This window comes from Hyperoodon ampullatus, assembly GCF_949752795.1.
Source record: "Hyperoodon ampullatus genome assembly, chromosome: 16".
Classification (NCBI taxonomy): domain Eukaryota; kingdom Metazoa; phylum Chordata; class Mammalia; order Artiodactyla; family Ziphiidae; genus Hyperoodon; species Hyperoodon ampullatus.
Window position 1 is genome coordinate 58,770,594 of NC_136929.1, and position 12,379 is coordinate 58,782,972.

The 12,379-nt window shown below is 42.7% G+C and overlaps 1 protein-coding gene across 1 annotated transcript; it reads left to right on the plus strand.

Moving 5' to 3' along the window:
- Window positions 1-3,293: 3,293 nt before the first annotated feature.
- On the plus strand, window positions 3,294-12,379 carry NUDT15 (nudix hydrolase 15; the record flags this gene model as incomplete). The annotated part of the gene is made up of 3 exons (XM_079721907.1): window positions 3,294-3,451; window positions 8,148-8,344; window positions 12,219-12,379. The coding sequence occupies 3 exons, from the start codon at window positions 3,294-3,296 to the stop codon at window positions 12,377-12,379; spliced, it is 516 nt and encodes a 171-aa protein (XP_079578033.1).

Here is a 12,379-nt window from a genome sequence, read left to right on the forward strand (position 1 = left end):
TATGCAAATCAATTTGAAGAAAATTGATAGCTTAACAATATGGAGTCTTCTGATTCATGATCACAGTATTTCTCCCCATTTCTTTAAATCTTCTTTAATTTCCCTCAGTAAGGTTTAATAGTTTTTAGTGTACAGGTCTTGAACCTCTTTTGCTAAATTTACCCTTTAGTATTTTACTTAAAAATTTTTTTAAACATTTATTGTTTGTCGTGGTCCGAGCACAGGTTGGAAAAGAATTTCCAGACACAGGCAGAATGTAAGGAAGATATAGTTTATTCAAGAGAAGAGTTGCTGCAAGAACAGTGGGTCGACTTCCTGGTAGCCAGGGAAAGTCGACCATGAGCATGGGTTTCTGGTCTGTTTTTATAGCCAGGGAACCTGTAAGTCATCTGCTGACTGGGCAGAGTATGTATACTTTCAGTGTGGGGAGCAGGAGAAGAACGGGGCAAATATTTTTCCTTATATGGGATGGGAAAGGGACAGGGCATGCTGCCTGGGAGGGCTCTGGAACATTGCAATGGTCACATTGACAGTGATAGGAGTCCTGTAACTCTTTGTTCTGGCAATATTGGCCCTTTGAGTTTATCTTGTTCTTTGTCCTTGGAGCACACCACATTGTTGTCTAGTACATGTTGTTTAGTAGCATGTCCATTTATTTTATTTACTTCTTGGCCACACCATACAGCATGTGGGATCTTAGTTCCCTGACCAGGGATCAAACCCGCGCCTCCTGCATTGGAACTGCAGAGTCTTAACCACTGGGCCACCAAGAAGCCCCTAGTATTTTATATTTTTCCATTTTTCATGGTAATTTTAGAATTTTCTGATTATTCATTGCTAGTGTAGAGAAATATAATTGATTTTGTATATTGACCTTGAATCCTATGAACTTGCTAGACTCACTTATTCTGGTAGCTTTTTTTGTGGATTCCTTAGGATTGTCTGTGAATAAGGTCAGCTACTTCTTTTCCAGTTTAACTATCCTTTAGTGATTTTTTTTTTTTTTTTTTTTTTTTTTTTTGCGGTACGCGGGCCTCTCACCGCTGTGGCCTCTCCCGTTGCGGAGCACAGGCTCTGGATGCACAGGCTCAGCGGCCATGGCTCACGGGCCCAGACGCTCCGCGGCATGTGGGATCCTCCTGGACCGGGGCACGAACCCGCGTCCCCAGCATCAGCAGGCAGACTCCCAACCACTGCGCCACCAGGGAAGCCCTAGTGATTTTTCTTGATTTTCTAGTTTTAACTAGAACCTCCAGCAATATGATGACTAAAAGTGCTGAGAGTGGCTATCCTTGCTTCTCTCAAATCTTATTCATTCACTATTGTATTAGTTTGCTGGGGCCACCATAACAGAGTACCACAGACTAGGTGGCCTAAACAACAGAAATGTATTTTCTCAAACTCTAGAGTCTAGAATTCTAAGATCGGTGTCAGTGGGGTTGGCTTTTTCTGAGGCCTCACTCATTGTCTTGCAGATGGCTGTCTTCTTCCTGTTTTCACATGGTCTTCTCTCTGTATCTATGTCTGTGTCTTAATCTCCTGTTCTTTAAGGCCACCAGTCATATTGGATTAGGATTAATCCTAATGACCTCATTTTAACTTAATTACCTCTTTAAAGATCCTGTCTACAAATACAGTTATATTCTGAGGTATCGAGGGTTAGGATTTCAAAATGTGAATTTTGGGGGGACATGATTCAGCCCTAACAATCATTAAATAAGATGTTAACTGTAGGTCTTTGTAGATACCTTACCTAAGGTTGTTAAAATTCCCTTTTATTTCTAGTTTGTTTTTAAAATCTTGAATGAGTACTAAATTTTATCAAATTATTTTCTACATCTATTAAAATGATAATATGTGTTTCCTTTCTCCCTCTTTTAGTATGATGAATTACATAGATTGAGTTTTCAAATTTCAAGCCAGACTTGTATTTCTGGGAATAACCCATTCAGTCATGATGTATTATCCTTTTCATATGTTGCCAATTTTTATTTGGGAAAATATCATGGAGTATTTTTGTGGTGCACACCACACTGAAGACTGTTGAGTTTCTGGGTGGAAGGAGAAATGCTATAAAAATGTTTCATCAGTCTTCATTTACCGTAACATGCAAAATAAGCATATTACTTAAAAATATATAAGCAAATATCAGAAATAACAGTTCAAAGAGTTAAAAGTAGGGACTTCCCTGGAGGTCCAGTGGTTAAGACTCTGCACTCCCAATGCAGGGGCACAGGTTTGATCCCTGGTCCAGGAACTAAGACCCGGCATGCCGGGACCAAAAACACGCCCAAACAAAAAGTTAAAAGTGAATGGAGAGCTTCCCTGGTGGCGCAGTGGTTGAGAGTCCGCTTGCCAATGCATGGGACACGGGTTCGTGCCCCGGTCCGGGAAGATCCCACATGCTGCAGAGCGGCTGGGCCCGTGAGCCATGGCCGCTGAGCCTGCGCGTCCGGAGCCTGTGCTCCGCAACGGGAGAGGCCACAACAGTGAGAGGCCCGAGTACCGAAAAAAAAAAAAAAAGTGAATAGAAACATGACTAGAAAGTAAGGTTGTTCTTCTTACAGTTTTTGTACCATTTGACTTTTAAAAATTATGTGCACATTATTTTAGAAGTAAAACTTAATTTACATTAATTTTTTAAAAAAGTCTCCAACCAGAAACCAGTCATTTGTTTTTAGTTTGTTTTCATTACAACTCTGATTCAGTTGGGATTTTTTTGTTGGTGCATGGCATGCAAACAACTGGAACAGCGCTATTTTTCCTCCTAAATAGGTAACTAATTCGTCCCAGCATAACTGATTAGTGTTTTTCTTCCCATGATTTGTTAATACTCAGTTATTCATACCAGGATATTTCTATAGTATTTGTCTTTGCTCCGGTACCACACTGATTTGAGCTATAGTGGAATGAGTTTACTGTGGTGAAACTCATTTATTAAAAAAAAAAAAAAAAAATGTGCAAAGACACAGAGGTTTATCAAAGTAGGTGGCTGGTTAAGTGCATGGAGGAATCTGAGAGTAGATAAATAATGAATGTTGAAAGCGCAACAGTAAACAGCATTAGTTAAAGCCAAACTCTGGCCACATAGTCTTTCGGGAGGAAACAACCTTCACAAGTTTGGACCCGTAGATGAGGGAGAGACAGCAAGCACAAAGGAAAAGCGGCGGAAGCCCGGGGGATCCCACAGCGATTTACAGCCCCTCACCTGCTCTGGGAGATTAGCGGCGGCCCCGGGGGCGGGGCAAAGCGAACGTCACTTCCGGCCGCGGCCCGCGAGATCCTCTCGCGCTATGACGGCCAGTGCGGAGGCGCGGGGGCGGCGCCCAGGAGTCGGGGTAGGAGTAGTGGTGACCAGCTGCAGGCATCCTCGCTGCGTCCTCCTGGGGAGGAGGAAAGGGTCATTTGGAGCCGGCAAATTCCAACTTCCCGGGGGCCACTTGGAGTTCGGGTAAGCAGCCGCCTGGCGGACAGGGAAAGCGGGACGTGCACGGGAAGGACGACCTCGCTCTCTGCGTGCGTCCGTGCGTACGCGCCGACGCTGCGTCGTTTCTCGCGCGTTCCTCTTTTCTCCTCTCGGGCCGGGAGGGGGCACTGCCCTGGGTATGGCTGAAGGAGAGATTTCCTCGTTCCCGTTGAGCTGCGCCTGCGCCATCAGCTCCTCGCGAGACCTGACGCGGCTGGGAGTAGACTGGTGAGTTCTGGTTTTCTTACTGCTAGTAGTTGAGAGACCGGAAGTTGGTGTTTATAGGCCGTGGTCAATGTAGTTCTGTCAGTTAAGGCTTCTGCACGTTTTGCTGGTGATTTAAACGCACATGGATATATTCCGTGTTTCCTGCTCCAGTAAGTTTAGTTGCGCTCTAACCAAGCGAATGGGCGACTGAAACTCTGGGCCTCAGTTTCTCTCTTTTTAAAATGGGGAAGTTAGATGATGTACTCCTTAAGGTCCCTCTCTGCGTTGGCATATTGTGGTTTGATGATGTGTCAGACCGACAAAGAAAGTTAGTTCTACACAAGGGTGAAAAAAGGCTGAGATTGTGCTAGAAGGTGGATTCACTCAGACTCTTGGACTGTTTAATCAATAGAAATTGATAAGATGCCAGATGAGGAATTTAGGCGAAGCTTTATTGGGGCTCGTGCTATAGCAAGAGGGAGGGAGAACAAGACACAGATGCCCTTGCTCGGCTCCCCTGGAGGGGACGTGGTGGTGGGCTGGTTCCTTAAATGGGGTGAGAATAGGGATGGATCTGCGGGCTGTGCAGGAGGCGCAGCTTAGGTGGCACGCCTAACCCCTTGGTGTGTGTGGGAATTACGCCTGGTACCCTGCTTTGCTCTCAGCAGCTCTGAAATGGCACTTGGTTTGTGGCCTTTTTATAGCTTGTTTATTATTGCCGCAACTGCGCATGCGTGCTGTTATTTTTAGCCTCTACCTTTTGTCCAGGTGCAAGCGCTCTGGTAAATGAACTATCTCAAAGTGAGAATAAAGCGTTCAAGACACAGAGCTTGTTTTTCCTTTTGTATAGAAAGTTTCAAACATACATAAAAATAGAATAGTCAGTGAATCCTCATGTACCCATTACTCAGTTTGTTCTTGTTTCGTCTTTACTGCTCTTCCCTCCCGGCAAACAGACACACACACCCCCTTGTTTTCTAAACTATTTTAAAGGAAAGCAGGCATCTTATTACACCACCCCTAAGTAATTCAGTATCTATCTGTAATAGGCTTTTAAAAAGAAGTAACCACCATACCATTTTCAAACCTTAAAATATTTTATAGCATCTGTCACCCAGTCTGTACCATTTTCTGCAGTCATCTTGAAAATGTCTTTTTACTGTTTTGTACCAATTCAGATTAAAGGAAGGGCACATGTTGCATGTGATTGATACATTTTTTAAGTCTCTTAATCAAGCAGTACCCGCCCTCCCCTTTTACCTATGCCATGTTGAATATGGGTCATTTGAATTTCTCACATTATGACTATATTCTTCTAATTCACGTATTTCTTATAAAGTGGTTGTTAGAAGTAGAGACTTGATCCTAGTGCCTTTTAATCAGACTTAGATCTTTATAGAATATGAAATTCTTATCTTCTAGCACAGGGAATTGTTTAAATGGTCTTCAGAATTTTTAAAAGCATCAATAAGTTCCTCGTTTTTAGATAAGTAAGATAAGCTGTCACTTAATAAATAATAAAATGCCTAGATTAAGAATCAAATTGCCCAGACAAGCACACCATATTGTACTTTGTCAGTTTGGGGGGAGGGGGAGCATTAGCCAAAGTTCGATCACAAATTAAGCACTATTTAGAATGTGTAATTTCTAGAGTAGTGGTTCGAGATAGCTATCCTAACAGTAACACAAGACAGTATTGGAGTCTTGACTCATACTGAATGATAATGGCCAAAATTGAACTTTAATGACCTTTTTACTAAGTGCTAGGTGTTATGCTAAGCTCTTCACAGGTGTGCTTTCACTTATCTTTGTGTAACTGGTAAACAGAGTGAGCTAAATCGATGGGAAACCAACAGGAAGGAAGTGGCTTTATTTTCTCTTTTCATTGTCTTCAAATATGATTTGTCTTTCCCTTCTCTTCTTCTCCATGACGTTTTCTGCAAATTCAATTGTTTTGCTCTTGTTACCAACCTGGGTTCTTGAACTCTTTAATCAATAGAAATTGATAAGACGTCAGACAGGAATTCAGGCAAGACTTTATTGGGACTCATGCTACGCCATGAGAGGGAACAAGTAACAGGTGCCCTTGCTCACTGTCTGAGGCAGGCGAGTTGGTCCCTTAAACGGGGTGAGGGTGGGAGTGGATAGGTGCTTTGGGCTGGAGGGGTGGCTTAGGTGATCTCTCCACCCTCTTGGTGGTGCCGGGTGCCTGTGTCGTGTGTGGTACCCTGGTTTTGCTCCTGGCGCCTCAAAAGTGGCAGTTGGGTTTTGGCCTTTTTGTATCTTTGTTCACAGTTTGCCCCAGCTGTACATGGGTGCAGTTAGTTTTCGTCGTCCCTTAGAGTTTCTTTGTATTCTGTTGTTCAAGGAGAGGAGATGTTAGTCCAGGTGCAAGCACTGCAGTAAAGGGTCCCAGTCCCAGCCTGTCTCACTTTCACTTGATTATAAAAGTAAATCATATTTTGGTTATTATGATCCTCTTCCAGGCATTTAGCTTTCCTTTGTAGTGAGGGAAGGAGGTGTGGGCCATTGTTTTGCTTTCTCTACCTCCTTCTCTTCTCACTGTTTCTGGTTTCTTTTTCTGGTGTGTTGAGGAACGAGGGGAGGAAGCAAAACTTTTACCTGAGTGGTGCTGCTGTGATCTATGTTATGTGCCCTCTGGGTGCAGTATTCACAGGCGTGCTCTCTTTCTTTCTTTCTTTCTTTTTTTAAATTTATTTTTGGCTGCGTTGGGTCTTTGTTGCTGCGTGAGGGTTTTCTCTAGTTGCGGCAAGTGGGGGCTACTGTTCGTTGTGGTGCGCGGGCTTCAGTAGTTGTGGCTCGCAGGCTCTAGAGCACAGGTTCAGTAGTTGTGGCGCACGGGCTTAGTTGCTCTGAGGCATGTGGGATCTTCCCGGACCAGGGATCCAACCCGTGTCCCCTGCATTGGCAGGCAGATTCTTAACCACTGCACCACCAGGGAAGTCTGCATGCTCTCTTTCTTAGGGTGTGTTTATTGGTTGGTTGGAAGTCCTACAAGGATTTCTACACTGCACAGTTCCCTGACATAGGTGACTGACTTTTTGTGATGCTGGCCACCAGCTCCTGCTGTTAGCACACCACGCTACATTTTCTTTCTGATGGGGCCCCCAGCAGTCTCTTGTAGCATCTGCTTGGCCCAAAGGAAACACACGTTGGGAAGGATGCTTTCACTGCTGCCCATTTTCTCTGCTCAGCCATCATGGGCTGCTTTAGCCACTCTCCTGCCTTCCAAATTCTTAAAGTGGGAATGAGCATCACCTTGTGTATTCACATGCATCCCTAAACACCACGGGACACATTTCAGATTAACCCAAGAGCTCTTTCCCTCCTACACCTCTGCTCTGATGCACTGGGGTAGACCCATGAGGTTCCCCAGCTCAGTCTTTAACTGGGGAGTAACATACCAGTACCTCCTTCTTGAGAGTCTCACCCAGTCTCTGTGACTAATTCTCTTGGAGGACCTCCCACTTGGTTTCGAGGCAGAGCTGGCCCCTCATCAGGAGGAAGAGGAACGTTCCTGCAGGCTGAAAGCGCACAGCTCTCCTCCCTCCCAAAGATCTGTCTTCTTATGTAGACTGGGTAGTGACAGTAGTTTAGATAATTAGAGATACAAAAAGAAAGATGGAGAAACAGTATTCTTTTTTGCTGAATATCACACTAAAGTGCCTCATAAATATTTGGAAGTTCAATCTAAAGTGCATATGAAATGACTTTTAGAGAAACTGAATCACACTAATGATTTCTTTTAATGATGTTTGTTTTCATTCAATACTCACATTTTATCTGATTGTATACAATTTCATTTGGAACAGTTTCTAAAGGGAGATATTATATATTTTAAATCTTGTCTCATGTATGAAAACTGCAGTGAAATGTTTTCATTTATATACAGGCTTTTGTAACTTTTGCAATATCAGCGTTTTTGTCAATATCTAGTTATTATGGATCATACGTTGAAGGTGAACTAATCACATCAGTGTATTTTAATATTTCATGAATGCCTGTTGCCCTCAATTTTGAGCCTTCTGAGCCTTCAGAAAAGACAGTGTCCACTTCTTGATACACTTAACACAACCCCATGAGAAAGTAGCATTGTCTTCTTACTTGTCTAATAATGGACTTTGAACTCAAACCCAGGTCTAGTTGACTCCAAAGCTGTGCTCTTAACTGATGTATTAAACCACCTCCTGGTTGCATGCTGCTTCCAGGCACATGAACTAGTGCTGAATTGGCTAAGTGTTCATTTTTTTGTTCAATATGAAGTCCTTTTGGTCTTCAGATACTTGATATAGGATAAACAGAGCGTCAAAGGAGAGTTGTTGATTTATTGTTGTAAAGCGTGAACCAATTACAGCTCTTTTTGCTTTACACTAGGAATTTCTAGTCAGGAATTTCATGGCAAAAAAAAATGCATAAATAGAATTGAATACGGTGGTGTGTTTCTGTTTTTCAGTGAAAGCTGGGAAGAATGTGCTCAAAGGGAAACCTGGGAAGAAGCAGCTCTTCACCTGAAAAATGTTCGCTTTGCCTCGGTCGTCAATTCTTTCATTGAGGAAGAGAATTACCATTATGTCACTATTTTAATGAAAGGAGAGGTGGACGTGACTCATGATTCAGAACCAAAGAATGTAGAGCCTGAGAAAAATGAAAGTAAGAGAACTATAAATAATGCATTTTCTATGAGAGCGTATGGTCTGAAGGAAGATTACATTATGTTGCCATAGGAAGAGAATTAGATTAGAATATAATTATACTTCAGTTAGAATGTAAATATACTTAAATCCTGGATACATAAGGACAGAACAGGAAAGAGAACTGGGCCTAGAGCCAGACTACTTGGTTCGCATCCTGGTTCTTCTACTTAGAGGTTTGTAACCTTGGACAAGTTATTTAGGTCTCTGGGCCTCTTTTCTCACTTGTGACAATAGTACCTACTTCAGATGCGTTGTTGTAAGGATAAAATGAGTTAGTTAATACATACAACGGGCCTGGCCTAGTGAACACAGTAAGTACTCAGTAAATGTTAGTTTTATTGTTAGCGTTTAATTTTGTTTCACACTGTGATTTTCTTTTTTTTTTTTTTTTTTTCGGTACACGGGCCTCTCACTGTTGTGGCCTCTCCCGTTGCGGAGCACAAGCTCCGGACACGCAGGCCCAGCGGCCATGGCTCACGGGCCCAGCCGCTCCGTGGCATGTGGGATCTTCCCGGACCGGGGCACGAACCCGTGTCCCCTGCATCAGCAGGCAGACTCTCAACCACTGCGCCACCACGGAATACCCCACACCGTGATTTTTAAGCAAAACATTTAACGTGCCTTCCTCAGTTTTTTCACCTGTGCAAGAGAGGTAAAACTTTCTTTTATAGAGAATGCTTAACTTGACAAAACACTTAGCTGTTACCTTCTGTGTTGAATTGAGTGCTCTGAAAACTTTAATGATAATAACTGACATTCTGTTATTTACTGTGTACTAAGCATTGTTCTTAGGGCTTTGCATGTATCATCTCTCTTCAAATTTCATAAAACTGCGTGATAGGGGCTTCCCTGGTGGCGCAGTGGTTGAGAGTTCGCCTGCCGATGCAAGGGACACGGGTTCGTGCCCCGGTCCGGGAAGATCCCACATGCCGCGGAGTGGCTGGGCCTGTGAGCCATGGCCTCTGAGGCTGTGTGTCCGGAGCCTGTGCTCTGCAACAGGAGAGGCCACAACAGTGAGAGGCCCGCGTACCGCAAAAAAAAAAAAAACTGCATGATAAAAGGAACTAAAGAGTAAAATATCAAACTTATTCAATATATTATTTGCCATAAGAAACCTTATCCAAGTGGTCTCATGTAGGATCACTCCTCTAAACGTTTAATTTCTCCTCTAATAGTGAAAATCTTTTCATTCACAAATACTTGCTGAGTACTGTGTGCCAGACATTGTTCTAAGCACTAAAGAAAAAGTGGTGTTTAAAACAAAGTCCCTGCCCTCCTGGACTTTACATTTTATCTGGGGGGAAAGGCAACAAATTAGCAGACATTTTATGATAGTAATGATAGGAGTAAGAATAAAAATAAAGCTGTGTAAAGACAGTGATGCATGGGTGTTGTGTCAGGTGGGGTGGTCAGGGAGGGCTTCGGTGCAGAGCCTGAAGGAAGTGACATTACTAGAATGAATAAGTCATATCTGAAGTGTTTTACAGACTGACTTGATTGAATGAACAGAAGGGCACGTTCTACCCGAAGGCCCGTTGAGTCATATAAGATTTTTTATAAAATAGGTAACTACTTGGAATCCTTTAAAATAAGCTAGCAAAGTCTGAACTGTTTTTACTCACAACACTTCTGATACCAAATGTGTGGACTTTTTTCCTCACACTAATTCTCCAACTCTCCAGACATCAGTTGAGTGTCCTATAATTCAGTTCAATTCTTACACTGTCTACTTGGATCTGAAAAGTTAAAGAGCTCAGTCCCGTGAGACTGCCCCCATTTCCAATGCCAGTCTCACGTCCAGGCCTCCTGTACTTTTGACGGCCTGGCTATAAATCGAGGCTCCCACAACCCCCCTCTTCAGTAATTTGCTAGAATGTTCCACAGAATTAAGGAAAACACTCTCCTTACATTACCGGTTTGTTTTAAAGGGTACAGCTCAGGAACAGCCAAATGAGAGAGGTAGGGCCAGGTCTGGGGAGGGGGCACGGGACTTTCATGCCCTCTCTGGATGTGCCACCCTCCCAGCACCTCGATATGTTCAACTCGGAAACTCTCTGAACCCAGCTGTGTAGAGTTTTTATGGAGGTTCCTATGTAACGGGATTATTATTACTGTGATTGGTTAAATCAATGTCCATTGGCTGTTAACTCAGTCTCCAGCCCCTCTCTCCACCCCTAAGGTGGAGTGTGGGGTGAGAGGTGGGCTGAAAGTTCCAACCCTGTGATCACGCCTGGGTCTTTCTGGTCACCAGCCCCCATCCTGAAACTCTCTAGGGGTCCCCAGCCACCAGCCATCTCATTAGCATAAACTCAGCATTGGTTGTAAGGAGCTTATTATGGAAACAAAAGATGCTCCTCTGATCCCTGTCACTCGGGAAATTACACAGATTTTAGGAACCCCGCCAAGAAACAGAGATAAAGACCAAATACCTATTTCTTATATCACGATGTCACACAAAGAAGCACACAGAAAGTACACAAAGGCCTTCAGCTGGCCTAGGGTACAACAAAAATTATTCATGCCTTAAGAAGTGGGAGGCAGGATTGTACCAGGTTCACTGGGGGAGCTGATAACCTGGCCAAGGTGCAGGCACTCGGGGGTCTTCGTTTTTTATAATATAAGCATGCAGTCTCTGCCCCATGTTCATCAGGTCCTGGATCTGGGTTGCCTGCTTCCATTTCCTCCAGCCACCTGTTTATACTTAGAAGCATTATCCAGATGCTTCGTTTTCTAGGGGGCCCCTAGGATAAACTTTACTTCAGCTCTCTTGAGACTCAGTTAATTGAGCATCTTGCAACACATTGTGAGTGTCTCCCTCCCCCTCCTCCTCTCCCTCTCTCTCTGTCTCTCTCTGTCTCTCTCTCTCTCTCTGTCTCTCCCCTTCTCTCTCTGTCTCTCTCTGTCCCTCTCTCTCTCTGTCTCTCTCTCACCACAGGTGCTGATCAGCCCTTCCGCAGCTTATTCCAATTTCATGGATTCTTTGTCCCCTGCCTTGCCGGAGTGAAATTACATACCTGTATTTTATAGGCAGACAAATACTGAAGGGAATAAACAGTACTTACACATAGATATATGCATGTAATCCTAAACTAATTTAGAACATGGAGTTCTAATAATTATTATATTTCTGTATTATTATCATAATATTTAAACATTCACCTGTCACGGGCATCTGTGCTTTCATGTTATTTACATTTAAATCATCAAAACACCATCCCCTAGAATATTTTTCTAGGATTTCATGTACTTTACAATTAATAGACACTGTTAAATCTTTCACATTTCAGTGGATTTTTAAGAAGACAGCTCCTTCCATTCTCGTCTTTCTATCTAAAATATACCACAGCACAGAGAATACTTTTTATTCTCTGTACAGCTTCCATTACTTTTTTAAGAAATGGAGGATAGCTTAGAAATTTTGTAATCTACCTTATTTTGTAGGTGAGGAAACTGGCTTATTTTAATGTAGTTTAACCTGTAGTATCAATGCAATATATAAAATTCTGTGAGTCTTGTTTAACCAGATATTTAAATGAAAATTGAGTGGTATTAAATCTGGGTTTTACCACAATGTGGCCTTTGTAAACTTGGCTTCATATTCAGATAACAGCATGTTTTAAATGATCATCATTCCCTTCTTAAGATCTTCATTCTAAATGCAAATTATGTTTGTATAGCCAAGCTAATGCATAGCATCACTATTGCACTTCATTAGTAGCAAATCATTTTTAAATTTAATTAATTTTTCTTAGTATAGGTTAACTTGCCAAAATAAATATCCTTTGTTTCCTTTCACCTAAAGAAATTGCTTTGATACCTTTCTTTTCTAGGTTGGGAGTGGGTTCCTTGGGAAGAATTTCCTCCCCTGGATCAGCTTTTCTGGGCACTACGTTGTTTAAAGGAACAAGGCTATGATCCATTTAAAGAAGATTTGGATCATCTGGTAGGATACAAAGGAAATCACCTAGAGGTGAACAAGGAGACCCCCTGA